The sequence below is a fragment of the Podarcis melisellensis genome (genome assembly GCF_964234715.1).
Source record: "Podarcis melisellensis genome assembly, chromosome: 6".
NCBI lineage: Eukaryota > Metazoa > Chordata > Lepidosauria > Squamata > Lacertidae > Podarcis > Podarcis melisellensis.
In genome coordinates this window covers 27,941,215-27,964,425 of record NC_138538.1, presented here as the reverse complement: position 1 = coordinate 27,964,425, position 23,211 = coordinate 27,941,215, and the positions used below count along the sequence as shown (strand labels likewise).

Sequence of the window (23,211 nt, the reverse complement as noted above, 5' to 3'; positions counted from 1 at the left end):
ATCTGAGTTCTTAAAACTTTGAGAACTCGTCTTAGGGTTACTTCTTATCAAATGCAAATGTCCTGGCCTAAACTGATTTTATTTTCAATGTGTATTTATTTGCAATTTTTATTTTCCCATATCCTGTATTATTATTATTATTATTATTATTATTATTATTATTATTATTATTATTTAGGGAGTAATGGACCCCAGAAGTTTTGTATTGAGAAAGTTGGCAAAGAAAACTGGTTACCTAGAAGCCATACCTGGTGAGTAAAATATATTAGATGAGAATTGTGATTCTGATACTTCTTTCTACAGTTGATGATCCTATTTGGCATTTAAATAACAGATTTACAACCAAATCATGTTTTTTAGTTATACACGTAAGATGTATAAAATTACATCTCAATACATGGCACACATATGAATGTGACATTCAAAATTGTCAGTATGCATCATAAAGATATAATCAACTGGAGCTTCTTTATTAACTGTACACTTGATAGCAAACTCATGCTTGACTCCACAAAATGTGTGTGGTAGCCCAGAGAGCCAAAGTTTCTGGTTTAAAAATGAGCACTTAAAATAAGTCTGCTGTATCTTTACTTTTGCTTAACCTATGTTGGTTTCATCTAGAATGACAGGTGTACTGTATTTTTTTTAGATCAAATTCACAAGAAATGTTGAGTAATTTGGTTTGTGTAATTGGTTGCTTAAATTCGTTTTGACAAGGAATCATTAGGGTCATGTAGCCTCAACACTAGACACACAAAATCATGCCTTTAGCAAATGGTGTGCCTTCATACAAAACATAATTTGGTATTTAAGATGTTCTTCGCTGCTTCTTAATTTACCATATTGTCAGAAGCCAAAATAAACATTTCAAGCATGTTGAGAGCATTGCTATACCATTCTACATGACAGTCCTTGATGAGGCTCTCCTTCACTCTATTTTAGATATATTATTGACTGCCCAGGAATGAAAAGTTGTGAAAACCTTTTTTTAAAAAAACAACCACCAGTATTGAAAAACAGATTCATTCACAGTCCTGTTAAAATCAGTATTCCCTAAGGTCTTGGGAAATAAACATAGATTTACTCTGAAGTTGAACCCTTCACTTCAGCTGATATAAGTGGGGGAGGAGACATTGCTCACTTCCCTTTGCAGTGGGAAATGACACTGCCAGCTGCAGGGGGGAGGAGAAATTGGGAGAGGCACCCATCTTCTGCCAGTAGGATTCCTTGATTAAAGGTCTTGTATGTGCAGAAGGAGCCCTTCTGTTCATTGAGGGCAGAGTCTGGATTCAACCCTGTGGACAGTATGTTCCTAATAGAATGAAGCAGATTAGCACACAAGATAGAAACCTGGAAGTCACAGTATTGTACCTAGGTTGCTGCTGTGAACCAAAGTTGAGGAATAATGTCAGATAAATATGCCTCTCACGTTTTAAACTGTCAGTGGTGTAAATAGTTTGTTCCTGTGTTTGTGGGTTAATTATTCAAATGAAAGTGAGGTTTGCTGCTTATTTTCAGTTTCAACCGCTTGGACTTGCCGCCATACAAGAGTTATGAACAACTGAAGGAAAAGCTGTTGTTTGCAATAGAAGAAACAGAAGGATTCGGGCAAGAATAACAATTGGGGAGAATTTGCACCTGAAGAACGTTAAGTCATATGTGGTGTGAGTTCTTCACTGCCTCTGCTAGTTGCACTTCTTACTGTAAACAGGACTTGACCTTGATTTATTTAAACAATTGCTAGTGTGTAAGTAAATGGATGTTATCCTGCCATTTTATTCCCACTAATTATTGATTTCTCCTGAGTCCCTTTGCAAAATCCAAGAATGATACAACTATAAATGAAATCTTCCCTAACCAGAGGCTTCCTGTACTTCTGGGGTTCTGTCCTGGGTCATGTTCATTAACTGGAATGTGTTCTTGACTTTTTTTAAAAAAAGTTACTCTGTTATAGTAGCATCTTTTTGCTGCTGCACCACCCATCCTATTGCTAACAGTGCTTCCTTGCAATCAGACTCTGGAGGTGCTGTAAACAGATCCATTGCTTATGTTAACTGTTTCTTACCCAAGTGAGATCTAACTGTGTTTGCCTTCCAAACTTTATTCCCGCATCACCTCAGTTCAAGCTGCAGAGTAGGACCTGAAAAGCTAATGCACACTTACAGAGCATAGCACTTTTATTTATTTAACCATGATGATCACATTCCTCAGGTTTATCCCTACATTTGAATGTGCTTCTTCAAATTCATAGGAATTTTAACTTATTCTTGACTAATTCTCAACTTTAGTAGCGAATTTAAAAGAGAATACAAAGTCTCTTTAAAAGGCAGCAGCTGGAATTCATTTCCAGTCCTGTTTGTAGGTGAATGCCTGAAATGAACAACTCTTGTTTTCCTCTGAATGAGGGAATATCACTTCCAAGTAGTGGCTGAATCATTGCCATGAAACCGCCACTTTAATTTCTCTGGGGCTGCAATCCTGTGCACATTTGCTTAGAAGTGAACCTCACTGAGCACAGTGAAAGTTACTTCTGAGTCAACATGCATTGAATTGTATTGTAGGAAATGGATGTGCAATAGTGGAATTCTTGAAAGAATCCAAATTTTACATTGGAAAACCCACCCAGTAACCCTTTAGGAAGGTGGAGACTGTGCAGCTTCTAGACTAGCACTCTGAGCAGCTTCTTACAGGCAGCTTGTGCTGCCCTTGATTTTAAATCTGATTTGCGCTTCAGTTATTTATATTATCACAATTTCAAAACTTCCATCATAGCTTACAACAGTACTTAAACTACACTCCCAGTTTTGGAACGAAAGCACTTTGTTCTTTACCCCAGCTTGGCTGCCTTGTGTCCTTTCCTCCAGGTTGTTATAATTCCATGGTGTGCATGCAGCTGTGAAATGGGAGAAGTGATGATATTTGAACCGGCAGTAGTGCATGTTGATAACTATATACTTGCATTGTTCTGCTGTGCAGGCAGCAAAGTTTGAAAGCTTGCCGTGACAGTTGAAGATCAAACATTTTTGTCTTGGTAACAAATATCATCTTCCCCATCCAGACTTGGAGGGGTGGGGGCAAGGAGGGGGGGAGACTTAATTCAGGGCTATTGAAAGCTAGTGGGCTCAACCATTTTTACAACTGTCCGACTTTAGGACTCTTCTGTGAAGTAAGCAGCCCATTTCCCCTCGGCTGGAGCTTACAAGAAGAGGGTAATAGAACATGCTCTACTTTTCCTCCCTTTCAGTGTGTCTTCTAATATATATATGTAGAAGTTTTCCCCTTACACAAATGGCCTACTGCTTCTGTGGGTAGAGGATGCATGTGTGAATGCTGGAGATATGTCTACCTATGCCACCTATCAGAACACCTGATGGGTGTATTAGAAATATAGCTTACGGAAGAGAAAAAGCCTTAGAAATATTTTGTTTATTGATTTTAATACATCTTAGTTAACTAACATTTACAATACAGAAATGAAATGAAGTAACCAAGAGTAAGCTATGGAAAATAGTCTGTTCTCCATAATGGCTCATGATTTGTTTAGGGACCTAGGAATATTGTTAATGTATAAATATCATTCAAAAGGCTTTCTGCCCTCTATTTTTAAAATAAAGAGTAGTTCTAATTGAAATAGCTGAAGCCCTAGTTCTATAGGGCTTAAGGCTGTTTAATATTTTTATGGCTCAGATGTTTAGTTCAGGAAAAAGTAAAAGCTTGTATATATTTTTGCAGTCTGGGGGTCTAGCTTCTTCAATTTATTTTAATTTAAATGGCATGTTTATTTGTCTTTACTGCTGTATTACATGGGTAATGGGGGCTGGATATCCCAAGCACAAGAAAGTATTTTGAACACTCAAAACTGAGGATATTTAAGAAATGGAATTTTGACCATGAAGTATTGTTAAAAGAGATTTGTTGTTAAGCATTATGCTTGCAATATTTCTAAGATCAGAATGAAAACTTGCTTTTAAAGTCCCTTTGCATTGTAAATTCTAAATTCTGTTATTTTTATGCCATGTAATGTTGCAATAATAAAAAATAATTTGAGCAGTCGGCGCACTCTTCTCATTGTGGGAACCTGGGAGTCTTGTGGAAGCACAGTTTGGTTTGATGGGCAATGGACTGAAATGAATTGGATTGCAACAAGTCCTTTCTGCAAATATTAAGACTTGTCTGCTTCAAACAGCTTCGACAGCATGTGGACAGCAATAACAACCACATTCTGCTGCATGCGTGTGATAACATCACAATCTGACTGGAAACATTAATCAGTTATTTGAATTTTTGCCTTATGAAAGTACGTACTTCAACCTACAGATCTTAATTTTTTCTACGCCTTATCTTTCTGGAAAGCTCAGGATAGGTTGTATGGAATTTACATTTCCAGTTTTTAGTGTGTAAAGTTTCATGATCAGCCATTTCCATTGTGTAGAGCTCTTGATTCATATTCATAATAAATACACACTACAGCGGGGTTTTAATTGAAGCTCCATTCAGTGCATTGGTATCTCCAGCTCCTTTTGTGATGGTCTGTCACGTGTCCCCCCCTTCGCCCCCCTGGAATCATTGTTATGTATATGTGCCCTAGCTAACTAGTTTATGAACTGGGATCAGAGGCACTGGATTGTAAAATACTGTACTGGAATCCCATTGTTAAATTTTCCTTGAAATGTAATTTCAAATACTCAGGTAACTGTAAAAGTCTCTCACCAAGTCAAACTTTTATAAAAGTACTGAAAAGCTGGTGGTGGTTGTCATTCCTTTTATGGTGTGTAATGTTTCTCTTAAAAGCCTTAAACTGCAACAACAGTCACTAAGCAACATACATTCACTCTAATCGTCACTTAAATGGAATTGTGTATGTTATACGAAATGTTGGGTTTGTTTTTATTTATGTTTTTACTAAAGGGGTGAATTCCACATCACATATGCTTCCTCTAGGTTAAAGTTTCCCTTTTATTTCACACTGACATGTATGTGCTTCATGGACTTTGAACACACACCTTGTAGCTGTCTGCACAATTGTAATTCTCTCCTATCCTGTTGACTCCTTAGTGAACTAGTCTTAGCCTAGGTTGCCATTGTGAGGGGGAGATATTGTAATGTCACTGTCAGTAACAAACCAGTACCAGGAAATATTGTTGCACATCAATCATAGGCTTCCTGTTTTGATTAAAGCTTTTGCGTATGCTATGCTCTCACTGTTGTTGATCACAAATGCGTCAAAGTGTTGCATCCAATTATAACTGAGGAAACCCATTTACACTGATGGACTTCCCATATCCAAAACTTCTACATTACTGCAAGCCCTAGTCCGCAGGTAACTGCATTTTAGTGACATTTGTTTGGAATTTTTCTGTTACTGGTATAGACATGTATTTCCTGGCCACATCACTAGATGGCAGAACAGCACTTGAATACACTAGTGCCAAAAAGTCAGCAATTGTGTGCCCTCTGCTAAATCAGGGGTGACTATCCTGGGGCCTTTTAGATTTTGTTGGGCTCAAACTCCCAGCAGCCCCATTCAGCACTGCCAGGGATGATGGCACCTGGAGCAAAGCCATTTCTAGAAGTCCACAGGTTAGCCATCCACGCACTAAAATAGCATGTTGTGCTATTAAAACTGAGAGGAGTTAATGAGGAAGCAAGGCCTCATGCGAAACAACACATTTACAGAATGAGGCTAAGCATGGTTATTTATTAAACGTTATAGTCACTTGTTTTTTAAAAGGCTTTCAAATGACCTACATGGGAATTTTTTATTTTTTTTAAGGTACCCCTGCCCGTAGGGGCCAGTCTTGACAGACTCTAGGGTTGTGCACTCATCTTACTCTAGAGGCTGGGAGCCAGTGCTGTCCGCAGACACTTCCGGGTCACGTGGCCAGCGTGACGAAGCTGCTCTGGCGAACCGGCACCAGAGTAGCACACGGAAACGCCGTTTACCTTCCCGCCAGTAAGCGGTCCCTATTTATCTACTTGCACCCGGGGGTGCTTTCGAACTGCTAGGTTGGCAGGTGCTGGGACCGAGCGACGGGAGCGCACCCCGCCGCGGGGATTCGAACCGCTGACCTTTCGATCGGCAAGTCCTAGGCGCTGAGGCTTTTACCCACAGCGCCACCCGCGTCCCTCTACATGGGAATATATACACATAAATACATTATATCATAGGGGAGAATTGATACAAAGCAGACATCTCATACGGCATGTTAAAAACCACACAACCCCCTATAATTGTGATAGAAAACTTGGGCAGTGCACTAAAAGTGAAACAAAAATCATACTTCCACCCCTAACCAGCAGATGAAACAAAACAAAACAAAACAAAACCTCAAATATCAACACACCCTAACCCAGAAGTCAGATATGTCAACCTTGTGATTTGTTTAGTTTTATATTTGATCTCCCCACCCCAGCTAGAAGCCTGGTGTCCAGGCCAGCTATTGCAAACCAGTGGGGTGGGAACCTGTCGTCCATGATCCAGTGGCTGCCCACTTCCTTGCAGGGAGAGCAGCAGCAAACACAAATCAGGGAGAGATGGCAAAAGTTTACCTGCTCTGCTGCGGCTCCCCTGCTGTTGCTGCTGGTGATACCAGTAAGCTTTGTGGGGATTTCTAGGTACAGAACAGGTACATGGGGGTGTTACCATTCCCTGCCACCCAACCTTGCCCTTAACTGTGGCTTGTAGCAAAGCAGGAATTTGAGTGAGAGAATGAGGGTGGGTGGTTTGCAGAACTTTTATCGGCCTTCTCTCAATTAAGAAAATCACTGGTACCAGTGTGTTTCCTGGATCAATTTAAGGGGTTGGTACTGATCTTTCTCAAGCCCTAATCCAGGGCTGGGTAACCTGCACCCCTCCCTAAAGCCTTATGCCCCTTCAATCCAGGCAGCCCAATGACAGCTGAAAAGTCACAGATCACTTAAACGATTTGGGGTCTCGTTTTCCCAAGGACTGCGTTTGTTAAAACTTGGGTGGTTTTGAATACCGGAAGCAGCCCCCACCCCACCCTTTGGCAGTGGCATCAAGACTATCTCCCAGGCGAAATTTGTCAAGCACCCTCTCCACCTCACCTGCTTTTAAGCGTGCTTTGAAAATGTTCCATAATGCTTGCTCTCTTTTAAGCCAATCTTATGTTCAAACACTAAATTACTTACTGCTTTTTCTCTCTCTACATACTTCTATTCCCCCCCCCCAGAAGGACCCAGATAGCAAACTCGATCCCCATCCAATTCCTATTTTAGCCACCGCGAGAGGGAGAGCGAGTGTCCCCAAGCACCATCCCGTGGGCTTCAAACGAGTAGGGATTTGAACCTGGGTCTCAGCTCTGAAATCACGCTCAGTTTTCTCCCCCTTGAGAGAACAGCTTATGCCACCGACGCCTCTGTCTGAGCTGCTGGGTCGTCCAGCATTACGTGTTTTCCTCCTTTATACGCGAAGTTGCAAACACCCATTCTGTATTTATGGAGAGCCTTCCAAAGCAACGATTCATAGCTGCCACCCTCACTTCCCCACCCCCCCCACCCCCACAGAATGTTTTCCTACAAGAGGGCGGTGTAGGAAATGACACCCGGTCCCTAAACTTAGGAACCCGCCTTCCCTCTCTAACGATTGGCTAAGGACGCGACTCGCCCTGCGGGGTGAGACTGGGGCGCAGGCGCGCGCGCGCACTGTGACGGGGCTCGGGTGCCAGCTTGTGGGTACCTCCCAGGGAAGGCATTGATCTCCCTCCCTCTCTGCAAGATGGTGAGTGAAGGGCGGTGGGCGGTCTGCTTCTGCCGAATTCTCCCCGTCGCAGAAAAGAGGAGACTTCCTGGGTGGGTTTCGGGTGACCAGTGGAGACTTCCTGGGCAGCTCTTTGGAAAAGTCCAGAGCAGACTCCGCTGCCCCCTTGTGATGTGCCACACCCGGCCAGCTCCTGCGCGCCCCGGGGTCCGGGATCCCCATTGCATTCACCAGCTCTTTTCTTTTGCTGTTCAGCTTCTCTCTGATCGCGTGCATTTCCATGGCCTTCGGGGTTTCGGGGCCTCTTGCATTGTTTACAGCATCATCCCCATCTCCGTGATGTGACCATCTTTCTGGTCCCATATAAGAACAGGCGCACAGCTCATGATGCGCAACGCTCTCACCTGCATGCATTCCTGCTTGATACATTTTGTACTCCCAGGAGCTCTCCCCCCCCCCCCAACATCACAATGGGGCAGGGTCTGCTGACCTAGTGGCTTTCTGTTGCATTGTATTTGTTGGCAGAGTGGGGTTGTGGCTCCCAGTGTCCAAACCCACGACTTTTGCCCCTGCACAACATTTGGCCCTTCATTGTACTTTGTATAGAATGCTGCAAAATGTCTAGATTCGGGACTGCTGCATGTATATATTATTTTATTTAAATCACTTTAGCTGTCCTTTCCGTCATGTCTCTTCCAAGGCATGTTGTTGGCACCCAAAACTATTAGTAAGATGATGCATGTGGGTTGCTTCCTACGTCCTGTGTACAGTACAACTAAACTTAAAAGACCCTATCTATGGCCTACTAGCAGCAGCAGGTATGTTCTTCCTGTACTGTCAGAGGCAGTGTGCCTCTGAATTCCAGTTCCTGGGAATCACAAGTGTGGAGAGTGCTGAGTGCTCAGGTTTATTTGCAGGCTTCCTATTGAGACATCTCATTGACCACTGTGAGAATAGGATGCTGAACTAGATCGGTCATTGGTTCCTGATCCAGTAGAGCTTGTCATATGTTCTTGAATTGATTGATTAATTTATTATATTTCTGTACTGCTTTTCATTCAGATGAATCCCAAAGCGGCTTACAAACGACAATAATGTGACAAAACATAACAGAGCATCATAAATACAGCATAAATCATATACAATAAGCATACCGAATGCAGAAATACACAGTATTGCATTACTATTGCCTGTTGGCCATGTATATAGAAGGCAATGCATGGGTGTTCCATGGTGCATACATATTTGCATTCATGGTCCACCTTTTCTCCATCATGGAACCCAAGACTGTCAACATGTTCTTCCCAAGCAGTCAGCCATCCAGGCAGCCACTGGTCAAACCTTTACAGTTCCAGCATGGTGGTGGCCTCATGTACCATGTTTACTTGAGTCTAATGCGCCATCAAATCTAATGCACACCTCAATGTTCAGAACTTTGAAACAAAAACAAAATGCTGGCAAATGTAAATATGCCATCAACTCTAATGCACATCTTAATTTCCGCACTATAATTTGGCCAAAAAAGGAGAGCATTAGATTTGAGTAAATATGGTATTTCAAGTGTGGGCACACCGTACATTTGAAGTATTAAATTGAACCTTGTGTTCCCCTATCACTTCCACTATAATAGCAAACTCATGAGCTGAATGCTGCTAGCATTGTAGCCAAAACTGACCAAGAAGAGCGGAAGCATCAGCCCTCAGGGAACCCTCTCCCCCTTCCCCGCCAGGTTTGCAAAAGTTTGAAAAATAAATAACCTCATTTTATGGTTGAGTGTGGGGCAAAGGGCCTGTTACCACATATTCGGATTGCAAATACTGTAGAACTTAACATTTTTTATTTGATCATGGTCAGGACTTGTCTAGTTTGGATTTTCTGCTGTGGATTTTGATTGCTCGAGGCCACTTTACTTGTTTCCTTAATCACTGGTGCCTCTCCATGTGGTTGTGGTCATGCCCTCCTGGCTGCAGAGATGAAGTAGTCTCCCTAATAACAGGTCTGGCCTTGTCTAGGCAAAATTATCTGCAGGCAGAAACCTCTGGTTGGTACCTTTGACACAGTTTTGTCAAAATAACAAAAGTGTATTGTGGCACCTGAAAAACCTAACTAAATTATTATAGTATAAGTCCACATTATTAGATGCATTGCATTATCCTGAGTTGCAGGTGTGTGTGCGTGTCTGTGTGTATATATATGGTGTGTGTGTGTTTAACATTATTAATATAACTCTCTAAATAATTTAGACAAAACAATAAAGCATGCATATTTTTAAAAAAGCAAAATCAAACTTTAAAATCAAGAAGACCGAAAACATTAAAATTTGGGCAAATTCTGCATTTTTATGTGTAATAAAAATCCTTATCTGGGTAGACATGCCTAAACAAAACAAAAAAGAGCACTTAAATATATATGTGGGGATGTGTGTGTATATGACCAGGGCCTGGGAAATCAGAGTTCAGTTCGCCACTTAGTTACGAAGTTCACTGGCTGACCTTGAGCCAGTCTGTTTCTGACCCTAACCTACCTCTTAGAATTGTCTACATGCCATTGCTGCTGAACCATGAAACCTTTTAAATGACAGATCTTGGCTTGCCATAGCAGCATTTAAATATTTTCACTGTGCTTCCCAGGTTGCATTCTGCAAGATATTTTCCAGCATAAAGATGATTTCCATATAGGAAGTGATGTGTGAAGAGGCCTTTGTTGTAACATGAGGGGGGGAGACTTCTGTGCAAGATGTGGCAGGATTTCACCCCTATCATCCCACTGCCTTGTGTAACGTCTGAGCCTGATAAGCAAAGCCACTGAAACGGATAAGCGGAACCAGTTTCTGGCTTCCCAGGACTTATTGCCAGATGATGGGAGGAAAATTGTGGCCTTAAGTAAAGCTTAAGCAGACTTTGATGATATGGTGGTGCTGGAGAGAGCTGTGCTTCTGTGCTTGGAGCACGAGAAGTACCTCTCCGAATCCTCTTCCCCTCCAGTCTTTCCAGATGTCTTATTACACAGCATTATTGGAAAACAAATTGCATCTTTCAAGATACACTTGCATATTTTCTTTTTCTTCCAGGCTGAGGTAGAAGAAACCCTTAAGCGAATTCAGAGTCAAAAGGGGGTCCAAGGAATCATCATTGTTAATTCAGAAGGTATTGTGTAATTATGGTTGTTGTTGGTGAAAGCCACTCTTTTAGGCCCTGATGCTCTATTGCATCCTGATTGTGCAGTAAATTTAATAATAAATGTTCTTGTGTGGGAGGGGGTTATTAGTTTGTTTTTGTTTTATTAAGTATATGTGAACCGTCATATGCTGTGATGAATGGGGCCAGAGGGAAAAGTGGGTGGAGCAATGAATGTAGATTTTACCTTTGCACAGTATACTGGTTTCTTTAGCCTTCATCCAGGCAAGGAAGATGCATTATCAGAACTCAGGGATACATTCTCGCCAGGCAGAAATATTCCAGGTGTGGAATGGAGCCAGTGAGGGGTGTGGCTTGGAAAAGGGTTGTACAATTTGGGGAGAATTCCAGGAGCCAGACAGAGTTTTCCATGGGCTACATAACACACTTGGGTTAGAGAAACCCACATGCATGTTAAAGATGTCTGCTGTGATGCTAAGGCTACTATCCTATGCATGTTTATATGGGAGTAAGACCCAGTGAAATCAAAAGGAATGGTATATATCTTTAAGAATGTGCTGTACCTCTGATGAATTTAGCAGTGCTTGTGGCCAATTAATTTTGCGTCTTCCTCTACAAATTGGGATGGTGTAATACTGTTGAATGTCCGCCTGTGTGCCTGTTTCTAAAATGATACTTGTGATCCACAAGACCCTATTAACAGTGGTGGAGAACTTCACCATAATTACCTGCCCTTTACTGTAAGATCTCAGAGCAGGTTACAACAATGAAAACACAACATTAAAAACAACTTACAATCTCAAAAAAATAAGGTGGGTCCTGAAAATATACATCTCAGGTGTCAAAAGGCCAGGGTAAATAGGTGTGTAGTAAGATTTCTGAAGCACAGTTCCCCCAACCCTTACTTCCATGAAGAACTCCAGAAGGATACTGTGATCAACAGTATTGAAAGTGGCCAAGAGATGGAGGAGACTGCCCTCTTCTTTCTCCCACCAAACATCAGCAACTGAGGCGACCAAGGCAGTTTCAGTGCCATGACCAGGCCTGAAGCCTGACTGGAATGGTTCCAAGTAATCAGCTTCCTCCAAGCATTCCTGAAGCTGGACCACTGCCACCTTCTCGAGAACTTTGTCCCAAAAGGGGATATCTGCCACTGGGTGATAGTTGTTTAACACTTATTGGCCAAGGGGAGGACTTCTTAAGGAGGTGACACACCACACCACCACCTTCTTCAAGGCAGATGGTACTTGCCCTTTCTCCAGTGAAGCATCAATCGCTTCCTGTATCCACCAAGTCAACTCCCTGTGGCTAGCTCTAAGAAACCAGTATGGGCAAGCATCAAGCAGGCAGGTGATCAGCTGCACTTCTTCAAGCAGCTTGACCACATCCTCAGGCTGCAATAATCCAAACTGATTCAGTATAGAAGGAAGATGCAGTGTTCTAGGCACTTCCATTGGACTTGGGAGTAACTGTGGCATCCAATTTTGTTTGAATACAAGTGATTCCCCCCCCCCCCAAAGTGAATTGCAAAGGAGGGTGTCAGAGCAATATTGTATTGGCCAGATGACAAAAGCCCATTCGCCACTCAGAAAAGCTTTGCCATACGGCTACTTGTGGGTGCAGTGGTGGCAAAGAAGTAAGCTTTCTTCACTTGGTAGGCACAAGCGGAAGTCCTAGTACAGGCCTTCTGCAGACAGGGCTGTTTAGGCCCTTAAGTTTCTCATATCAAACCGTGACTTAGCCTAACGTAACCACAGAATCATTTTGCACCCTGCAGGCATTCCCATCAAAAGCACCATGGATAACCCCACCACAGTGCAGTATGCAGGCTTAATGCACAACTTAATAATGAAGGCAAGGGGGACCGTGCGAGATATTGATCCCCAGAATGACCTCACATTCTTGCGGATTCGCTCCAAGAAAAACGAAATCATGGTTGCACCAGGTAAAATAAACAGGGAAAGCTCTTCTTGGTACATTCGGATGCCAAAGTGGAATTTCATTATCTCTAAATCTAAACTTTTATATGGGATACACTCTTTATCTTGTACACCTGTATAGGAAATACAGAAAAGTGTGGGTTCTAAATAGTGGTGAAAGAGTTTTAGATGGGTTTCCTATCCAGATTCAAATAACATTGAAGAACTTTATCACTGATGGGGGTTTTTACATATCCTTCACAATCTTGAGACTTGGTCCTATTTATATTTTACTTCAAAGTCTTCTGAACAGCTCTTGAACTTCTTCTACTTCTTGTGCTTTGTATATAAGATAGTCTAGGTACTACTGGCCAGTTGTGAAAGGCATGGTCTATAAGTGAGACTTCCACTCTTACAGTGTTCTATCTGTAACTGAGCCTAGAATGCATGTGATTACTGTAAATTAGCACTAACAATAAAATACTTTTTTTAAAAAAATAAATCCTCTATTATTTACTTGCAGATAAGGACTATTTCCTGATTGTCGTTCAGAATCCAACGGAGTGAAATCCTCTCAAAATGACCTTCAGTTCCTTATACTTAAATGTATTTTTATTTAACGTCCAAAAAAGCTGTTAGAAATTGTTTGTGCCACATTAATAATGTCTGAGATTCTGTTTTTAACGGTTAAATGTAGATTCAAGGAGTATCTTCATATAACTAAAATGTAACTAGATGAAGAAGAAAAGCAATGAAATCAGGCTAACTTAAGTGTCAAAGATTTTTTCCAGAAAATGTAATTGTACAGGACTGTTGTCTGAAACCTTTCTAATCATATATTAGTTTTTCTTTTGCGTCCTTTTTATTTTGACACTTATTTAAATTTGGAAGTTGCTGTTTCTTCTGAAACTGATTAAAAGAATGGAAGAATTCTGGACTGTGATCTTTCATTTTTAAAGATTTCAGTAGCCTTGAGTTTTTAATACAGAAATTGGAAGTCTTGTGTATCTTGAAATCACCCACGCTGTCACGGTATTCCCGAGCATTTTGAGTGACTGAATTTGGAAAATTCTGTACGGTTCTGGTTGCCTCACCTCAGAAAGGATATTGGGAGAGTTGGAGAAGATTCAGAAAAGAGCAACCAAAATGATAAGTGAGCGACTCTCAGAAGGGTTGCAGCATTTGGGGCTTTTTAGTATAAAGACCTCATTGAGGTTTGCATATCAGACCTCAGATATGCAGATGACACAACCTTGATGGCAGAAAGTGAGGAGGAATTAAAGAAGCTTTTATTGAGGATGAAAGAGGAGAGCGCAAAACATGGTCTGAAGCTCAACATCAAAAAAACGAAGATCATGGCCACTGGTCCCATCACCTCCTGGCAAATAGAAGGAGAAGAAATGGAGGCAGGGAGAGATTTTACTTTCTTGGGCTCCATGATCACTGCAGATGGTGACAGCAGCCACGAAATTAAAAGACGCCTGCTTCTTGGGAGGAAAGCAGTGACAAACCTAGACAGCATCTTAAAAAGGAGAAGGGGACGACAGAGGACGAGATGGTTGGATAGTGTCTTCGAAGCTACAAACATGAGTCTGACCAAACTGCGGGAGGCAGTGGAAGACAGAAGTGCCTGGCGTGCTCTGGCCCATGGGGTCACGAAGAGTCGGACACGACTAAACGACAACAACAAAGTTTAGAGAAAAGGCAAGGAAGACATGATAGAAGTTTGTAAAATTACGCATGACCTGGAGAAAGCAGATAGAAATTTAAGTTTCCTCCCTTTCTCATAATGCTAGATACATAATACTATAACTTACGAAGCTTAATGTTGGAAGATTCAGGACAGATAAAAGAAATTACTTCTTTACACAGCATATAAACCACGGAACTCACTTCCACAGGAGGCACTGATGGCCACTGGGTGCAATGCATGTAAATTTTACAATTGCACAGTAGGCTGGTTTCTTCATGCCTCGGCTCTTTTCTATATCCCGGCATTATCAGAGTTCAAGGATGCATTTCAACCAGGTAAAACCACTCAAAGAGGGTGTGAAGCAGGTTGTGGCCTAGGGAGACTCCTGAGGTCCAAATAAATTTGGTGCTAGGGACTTAAGGTCCCAACCCCAGCTGCAGTAGAACTGGCCCTTATAATTAAAAAAGAGAGAAGCAGGAGACTAGTTGCGTTTAGAGACGTGAAGAGGCCTATAGGTTTTTGCAATGGGAACTGTTGCTGCTGGAAATTCCATAAGGAGCCATGCTGGATTTCTTAGCCATGAAGCTCATTGAGTGACCTTGGCCAAGTAGTCATGATCTCTCCGGACTGTCTAACCTACATCACAGAGTTGTAGGGAGGATAAAATGGTGGGATGAGGGTAGAACACCACCTTTGGGTAAAGGTACCCCTGACCATTAGGTCCAGTCGTAGACGACTCTGGGGTTGTGTGCTCATCTCGCTCTATAGGCCGAGGGGGCTGGCGTTTGTCCACAGGCAGCTTCCGGGTCATGTGGCCAGCATGACTAAGCCACTTCTGGCGAACCAGAGCAGCGCACGGAAACGCTGTTTACCTTCCCGCCAGAGTGGTACCTATGTATCTACTTGCACTTTGACGTGCTTTCAAACTGCTAGGTGGGCAGGAGCTGGGACTGAACAACAGGAGCTCACCCCGTCGTGGGGATTTGAACCGCCAACCTTCCAATCGGCAAGTCCTAGGCTCTGTGGTTTAAACCATAGTGCCACCCTCGTCCCTCACCTTTGGGTACCTGCTCATAAAAATATAAATAAGCATATGAGACCCTGCTCAACCTCAAAGCTCCTTCTGACCCAGAATTCCTGTTCACATAATTAGGTTATTCTCCTTGGACTATACAGTAGGAAGAGGGCACTCTGTACATGTTCAGAGGCATTTTACTGGGTTCATGGCATCACTATGGCTATATCATCAAGAGAAGGGGAAAGGCTTTATGGATTGCTCTGAAGGCGATTTGAGGCTTTCTGCTTTGATTTATTGTGGTTTATCAGAGCCTGTAAGGAAGGATTGGCGGGGAGGGGAAATCCGAGGTTAAGTCTTTGATGAACGGGCCTCTTCTTAGTTTAAAAGAGAGACCCGAGGCTCCCTCCGTAGCGAGGCCTGCGCCACCTAAAAACATGAGCCCGAGGAAGGAGCACTCTGTGCATGCTCCTCGCCCTTCCCCGAGCCTGCATTGTTCCCTTCCCCGCGAAGCCCAGCCTCCTCGCCAGGGTGTCTGGAGCGGAAAGAGCGCCGAGGACTGCCGGCTCCGGCCGCGGTGCGTCCCTGGCAAGGAGGCCGCACTGCAGAAGGGGCGGGGCCGCGCACCTCCCCTTTAAGGAGGCTGCTGGTGAAGTCACCGCTGCTTTGCCAGCTCCGGGAAGCGCCGAGGATCGCCCAGCCGGCGGCAGCGACGACGAAGCAGCAGCAGCGACAGTCGGCTGGTTCTTGCCGCCCGCGAGGCACCTGCTGCCCTTCGAGGACTTAAATAGGCGGCGTCCTCCGGCAGCCACAGGCGGCTGTGGGGAGCTCGGCCGCGTCCCTCTCCAGCCGCGGGGTCTTTGGAGCCCGGGCAAGATCCCGCTGTCCCTGCTGAGTCGCGGCGCTCTTGGCTCACACCCCTTCCATCCCCGGCCGAGATGCCTTCGGACCGGCCTTTCAAGCAGCGGCGGAGCTTCTGTAAGTTCCTACGTTGGTAAAACGCTCGGCTTCCCAGGCCCAGCAGGTTGGGGGTTTTTTAGTGGGGAGAGAGGGAGCTTATCGACGCCGTCCCTCCTACCCTGACGTTTTGGGGAGCACGCGAGGGGGGCGCGGAGGTTTGGAGGGCGCAAATGTTGGGGGGCCTCCGGCCGCCAAAGGAGCCCTTTTTGCTGCTCTGCATTAACGCTGCCGCGGAATTACGCGGAGGAGCTTAATGTCCTTGTTTTCTTCGCTCTTGTTTTTTCCACCCAGGGTGCTTCCCTTTTGCGTGTCAATACCCCTCCCCCCCCCAGAAATAAAGACACAGGAGACGTTGATTAAGTTAATTGGGCATGAAAAGGCCACAACTTTATTGATTAGAGAATTGAAGGTATTGGCCTTAGGCATTGGCACCTATCCACTACCCGGCATGGTGACCGGGATGGGTTAACACGAACCGTGGGGGGTCCTGTTGAAGTACGCCAACTAGGATCCCACGGGTGTCACCGCTCGGGGGCGTGCCGGAGGCCCTTACCTTCCCAGGTTTCGGACAAGACAACGCCCCCCGGAGTCCTTTACCGGACTACCCCTTTTCTTGGGGAAGGTGATGGCGTACCTTCCCCCCGATCCATTTGCATAACAATTGAACCCCCAGCCAATGCCTAACCGCCAATACTAAAGAAAGTTGTGACGATTGCTACGAGGTAGGCGAAAAAACCAAAAGGCCGTAAGTTCGCCAACTTGGAAAAATTCCTACCAGGCCCCTTGCGGCGACCAACCGAAGTCCATAGCAAGGTCATATCTACCTAAGCTAACCTATACCTAAGGGTGGGTGGGATGGGAAAACCTCTCAGCTGGCCAGGAGTAAAGAGGGTGGTCCCTGGGCGTGCCTGGCCTTAAGTATGCCAAGGCCACGCCTCCCCCAGCCGGCCGATTGGCGGACGGGTGGAAGGCACGCCCAGGGATTCCCCCAACTCTCGCGGGGGCAGCGGGCCAGCCCCCGCGCTTGGGGGAGGGGCAAGACCGCAACCCCCTCTCTTCCCCCATGGGGTCAGAAATGGCTTTCTCCGCCTCCAGGGTTCCTTATGCTGTTGGAGAGGGCGCAGCGGGCTCAGAGCTGGAGAGGGGGCCGTGCTCACACCCCCTTGGGGTGCCTCCTCCCCAAGATTATTTAGATTTCGGCTCCCTCCAGCTCACCTGCGTCTCTCAATCTAGGGCAAGACTTTTAACTCGTACCTGTTTGGGGTGTGCGAATGAGAAGTGCCTAAAAACAAGGGCAGGTATCGCCTCCTCTCCAAAATGTGCCCTTCGGTCATCCAAACCTAAGGCACTTTCATTAATATTCCCCCCTTCCCCCGTTAAGGAAACTTTGTTGGACTCAACACCCTTTACTGGGACAGATTGCTTTGCTTCTGGCATCTTCCCACTTTCCCCACCCGTTTTGTGGGGCTCTTTTTCATGGTTTGGGGTGGGTGAGTGAAAGAACTGAGGAGTCCTCCTAACGGCAGGGGCAGCTCCTCCTGCCCCCTCTAAAACCTGCCTTGTCGTCGTCCCCAGCCCCACCTTTTAAAAGCAATTTGAAACTCGGTGCCCAAATTGCTGCAGGTTCCGCCCCTTGGGGGGAAAAAATCCCTCCTTGCCTTGGTGTATGTTCAACCCAGACCTGGAGATAAATGCGCTTTGGGCGACTCTGGGAGCTGTAGGCAGCCAGGTGACTCTCTTTGTTTTGCTTGATCGTTCAAGTTTCCTGCTGCGGAGCCAGGCAGGGCAAGGAGGCAGGAAGGAAGCCCGAGGTAATTAGCAGCTGCAGCAGCCCAGCCGAACCCTAGCGGTGATGTAATGCCTACAAATAAGAAAACGGGGGGGGGGGGACGTTGATGTGGTCCAGCCTCTGCAATGATGGGGGCTTGGAACGCGGAGTTGGAAAGCCAAGTCCCTGTGCCAGAGAAACCCCCAGCCCTCGAAAGAGCCAAATGTGCGGTTGAAAGAGGAGCTCCGCTGGAAGAGAGCCATTTCACTCCCTCTCGGGTGGAAATATTTGCTGCCTCCAATGGGATCCAAGGCATTCAGCGGGGTCCCGCCCCCGAGATTCGAAGCGCTTGTTATGCCCACAGTATTCCCACTTGTCATTCTTCTGTTTTGATTAATGGAGCAGAGAGTGTGGCTTTGGGTAATCTGCTGTGTCGGTAGATTTCTAGGGTCTCCAGATTGTTATCCCCTTTTGCTGAAAATATCTAAGAATACACACACAAACATAAAAAAAACCCACTGTAGAAGCTGAAAGGAGGGACAAAAGTCTATGACTCCCCCCCCCTCCACATGGTTAGAAATTGGCAGCTGCCTTTGGTGAGCGATGGTTTGGAATAGGCACAATGTATATTTTGTTGGTCTTCCATTTGAAACCAGCATCCTGTTCTGATCAAGGGCAGCTAAAGGGCTCCTGAGAAATATTAATCTCTCCTGTTTTTCACACATCTGCTGCCCTAAAAGTACCATACTTCCAGAAAATGTAAAATACATTCCAGAATCTGTGTTCAAATAACTACCTTCTCACTTGTTAAATTGTCTTCAGACTGATAGTCATTAATCCTTAATTAAGGATTAGATTTAGATCTGTATGTTGTTGATGTTTATGCTTCTCCAACAGTTCGACTTTGTTGTTAGTTGTTGTATTCTGCCACTGTCTTTCATAGAGGATAAATAAGTACAGCGCTGGACACTTATTCCTCTCTTGGGCATAATAGTTCATTAATAAAATAAGGAAAGTTTCTAGTCCTTATCAGTTGTGTAAGATAAAGCAATTCAGAAACATGGAAGGATGAGCAGGATCTGTAGTCATCAGGGGATGAGTGTGATGCACAGGATCTCATTTCTCCTCAAAATTCCCATCCCTAATCTCTGTGATTCATCTATTTTCATTCTGTTTCTCTGCCTCTTCCAGTACATTCCAATTTGGCCACTGGGTGGTAGGAAAACAAAATATTTTATGTAAAACAAGAACACATGCATAACTTACAAAACTAGTTCAGAGCACTGAAGTGAGTCCACAGGGAAGTTCTCTAGCACATCCCTATTGTGATGAATTGCAGTTGTGCAAGAGCACTGCTCTTCATCTATGGCAGCCTGGGCATTAAAATGACAACTTGCTGAATGAAGATCAGTTGAATGCTTTTGGAGTTTTTCACCATAAGCAGGTCCTGCTGCTTCAGAATGATCCTTTTTACCAGACAGGTTTGTGTTTCCTCCAAGAAAATGCCAGTGACTCATCAATAGTTTTCTCCTATCATAAATATTGACCCTGTTCATTTTCCATTATTCATTTTTGACTCAAAGCAGCTGTCAAGGCCCTTGTGTCCCCTTAATGGCTATGTCTGCAAGTGAATAGATGCTTATCAGATTATCAAGTATTTTCTAGTCATCCACCTCCTCCCTATTTTGGCATTCAGTTAGACTTATATGTATCTAGGATTGCTGTGTTAAGTTTGCTGAAATACTGTTGCATTATTTTCTTTTATTTTAAAGGATTACACCTTAGTTAAAAACACTTTTGTCATATAAACAAGATCTCTTATTTCAGATGCCAGCTTGGAGAGTGTTGTTAGCTAGAAAGAATGACTGTTTTCAAATGTAGATTTATTCTTTTTAGAAGAAGCATTGTTATGTATCCATTCAACTCCTAAAATAGTATGTTCCCTTAAACTGTTTGGTTATATATATATATATATATTTGCTTTCGTAGATTTTCACGGGTACAGGAATGCAGGTTTTGGTGTCCTCGGGTGTCTTCCCGTGTAAAAGTTGGGGTGTCTAGGCGACGTTTCGACGAGGTCTCACTCGTCATCTTCAGGCTGGTGCTTTCGGCTTCTTGTTACTGGAACAGAGCAGGATCTCAGTGTTTGAGTTCCTATAAATACTGTTGAGGGGGTGTGGTGTATAGCCTCACGAAGCCAAGCCAGAGCACAACTAAGTGCAGTACAGCCATCTTCTCAGAAAAACTCTTCACAAAGTTCAAGAGGTCAAGACACAAAGACTTTAGCAACTAATCCACACCTAATGACCCACCTAAGTGGTACTCAGGATATCACTCAAGAAATCACTCAAGATATCCCTCAAGTAATTAAGGAACAAAAGAAGAAAAGGCACACTAGCCTGGGAACTTCCTCTCTGCCCAGAACATTGGAGGCTATACACCACACCCCCTCAACAGTATTTATAGGAACTCAAACACTGAGATCCTGCTCTGTTCCAGTAACAAGAAGCCGAAAGCACCAGCCTGAAGATGACGAGTGAGACCTCGTCGAAACGTCGCCTAGACACCCCAACTTTTACACGGGAAGACACCCGAGGACACCAAAACCTGCATATATATATATATATATATATATACACACACACACACACACACACACACACATACACACATACACAGAGAGAGAGAGAGAGAGAGCGCACGCTGGGAAAGACTATTGATGGCAACAGTGGTTAATCATTATTCTCTTGGTGATCCAGAATGCCTTTTTAGTGCACACCCACAAAATAACATGGGAAGAGTCCAGCTGGATCAGAGCAAAGTTATATCTAGTCCAGAATCTTATTTTCTGCAGTGGCTAGCTTGAAGAAAACAGTCTTCCCCTTTGTCTCAAGCATCCAGAGAGAGATACAACCTTTTTTGTACATGGAGGTTTCAATTAGCTGTCATAATTAGCACCCACTGAGGATCCTCCATGAATTTACAATATCTAATCCTTAAAAGACATTCAAAACGGCAGGGAATTCCATAAGTTAAATTTGCATTGTGTGATGTACTCCTTTTTATCTGTCCTGAATCTCTACCACTTTTCAGTGTTGTTGGGTGAATTCTAATGATGTTAAGGGGGATATCTGTAATAATAACAATAACAATAATTGTAATAAGAATAACAATAATTGTACAACACCCAATGCACTAGGTTGTCCTGGCCACTCTGGGCAGCTATCTATTTGTTTCACGTTGTACACAATCTTATAAACTACTGCTCTGACCTTTGGTCCATCTCTGGACCCAGCATGAAGTGCTGGTTTTATATTTCAAGCCCGTTAATGGTTGCAACCAGGATATCTGAAATATCACACACATATATACCTGAACTTTGATCCTATTTGTAAGCCCTGCCCTGAGTCACTGTGCCCAGTGCAGTGAGGAAAGTGACTACAAGCAAGATGGCCTGCTCATTGGTGGCACCCCAATGCCCTTCTCAGAGAGACTCGCCTGGTGCCTTCTTTAAGGTTGTGCAGGCACTAGGTGAAGACCTTTTATTTTCAGAAGAACATAAGAAGAGCCCGCTGGATTAGGCCATTACTCCATCTAGTCCAGCATCTTCTTCTCACAGTGGCCAACCAGAGGAAAGTGGGTTGCCCAAACATAGAACCAGGGTGCAACATCTCTCTACCCACTTGTGATTCCCCAAAATTAGGCCATGTTTCCCAGACTTTTCAGGGGAGGGGTAGTGTCCTCTGGTTTTATTCCTATCTGTGCTGGTAATGTTTAGACTGTGTGTTTAATGATCCTTGTACCATACTTGTCTTTAACTTTCATTTATGTTTGAGCCACCTAGAGAACAATATTATTGGTTAATCCTATTTAAAAACAGTTGTTGACAGTGATGATGATGATCAATAATAAAGCTCTATTGTGCACCTCACTTTTTATTTTCCCACCTCAGTATTTCGCTATGTTAACCATTTCCCTAAATTTAGAAAAACTTCCCTGTCTGATTCCCTTGGGGGTAATTCTGATCAGAAAGAACCAGTCAATTGACCTTGTACAAGCCTACTTTACCATTTTTTTTCAGCTCCACATCCATTATGTGTGTGAGTTCTCTGTCACCCCTATTTTATTGCTGAAGAATTTGAGGGTGAGAGGAATGACTTGACTAAGGGCATCCAGGGAGCTGAAGACTGGGCTTGGATAGGTTTCCTAATCACCTCATGCAATGTAACCAGAAACTGAGTAAAGAAAAAGCACCCAGGAATGCAAGTACCTTAGTATTCTGTTATCTGAGTACTGTTTATCCAAAGACTGAAACAGATGTGATACTGCAGATCTGTGATCACATCCCCTGAATATTTTGTTTTGGGTTTTTGTTTTTTGTTTAAAACAGCTGGGGTGGTGTTTCAGTTTTGTGCAGAGCAGCAACTCTGGTGGAGGCTGTAGAAATAACAAACCTGTCTTTGGCCATACTGTCCCTCCCCAAAGCTGCTATTTAACTTTGGGCTTTTTTGGAAGGTGGGGGGAAGCCACAGCATGGGTATCTGTACTTTCCCCTAGTGAGGCAAACAGGGATTTTGTATAGCTAAAGGCAAGCCCCCAGACAAACATTTGCAGTGGAGAATGGGGTGCTGGAATGAATATTACATTGGGCATGTCATTGTAAAGATGTGGCCTCTTTTTCTTTTTAAATTAATTGGGAAATCTGATCACAGATTCTTCTACATGGCACTCTGCATTGCAGATCCTGTCCTGAGCAAGGGATTGGACTGGGTGACCTCTAGAGGTACCTTCTAACTCTTATGGTTATGTGATCTTCTGTGCCGCATCTGTTTTGGTCCGATAGATGTGTCTTTTGTAGGCTCCCTTCTTCTGTCATTGAAGCCTTGCTGAACTGGCATTCCTGAAGGTTTTGTATGCCCTTCTGGAAGCAAATGTTTTCTCCAAAATGTCCTCTTTTGTTGTGTGTGTATTATTTTGCACCAAATTCAGATTCCACCCA

General features: G+C 43.9%; 3 protein-coding genes across 5 annotated transcripts in view; all 3 read left to right on the top strand.

Annotated features, from left to right (window-relative positions):
* ITCH (itchy E3 ubiquitin protein ligase) overlaps positions 1-4,743 on the top strand; it is a 50,264-nt gene extending 45,521 nt beyond the window's left edge. For all 3 annotated transcript variants that reach the window (XM_081916771.1, XM_081916773.1, XM_081916772.1), the window contains 2 exons: positions 179-251; positions 1,519-4,743. In XM_081916771.1, coding sequence (XP_081772897.1) covers positions 179-251; positions 1,519-1,618 — 173 coding nt within the window. In that variant the 3' untranslated portion in view covers positions 1,619-4,743. The remainder of the gene's footprint in view (positions 1-178; positions 252-1,518) is intronic.
* Positions 4,744-7,602: 2,859 nt separating this feature from the next.
* On the top strand, positions 7,603-13,706 carry DYNLRB1 (dynein light chain roadblock-type 1). The gene is made up of 4 exons (XM_081916148.1): positions 7,603-7,741; positions 10,791-10,866; positions 12,635-12,802; positions 13,300-13,706. Exons 1-4 carry the CDS (start codon positions 7,739-7,741, stop codon positions 13,341-13,343), a joined length of 291 nt encoding a protein of 96 aa, XP_081772274.1. The 5' UTR covers positions 7,603-7,738; the 3' UTR covers positions 13,344-13,706.
* Positions 13,707-16,135: 2,429 nt separating this feature from the next.
* The window catches only part of MAP1LC3A (microtubule associated protein 1 light chain 3 alpha), a 41,654-nt gene continuing 34,578 nt past the window's right edge, over positions 16,136-23,211 (top strand). The window contains exon 1 of the mRNA XM_081917402.1: positions 16,136-16,462. Within this exon, the coding sequence (XP_081773528.1) occupies positions 16,423-16,462 (40 nt within the window). The 5' untranslated portion in view covers positions 16,136-16,422. The remainder of the gene's footprint in view (positions 16,463-23,211) is intronic.

What these genes read in the sequence shown, in the direction of transcription:
- DYNLRB1 (XM_081916148.1), top strand. An exon ending in CATCATTGTTAATTCAGAAG is followed by an intron (nt 10,867 to 12,634) that starts GTATTGTGTAAT and finishes TGCACCCTGCAG; the next exon opens with GCATTCCCATCAAAAGCACC. An exon ending in CGAAATCATGGTTGCACCAG is followed by an intron (nt 12,803 to 13,299) that starts GTAAAATAAACA and finishes ATTTACTTGCAG; the next exon opens with ATAAGGACTATTTCCTGATT.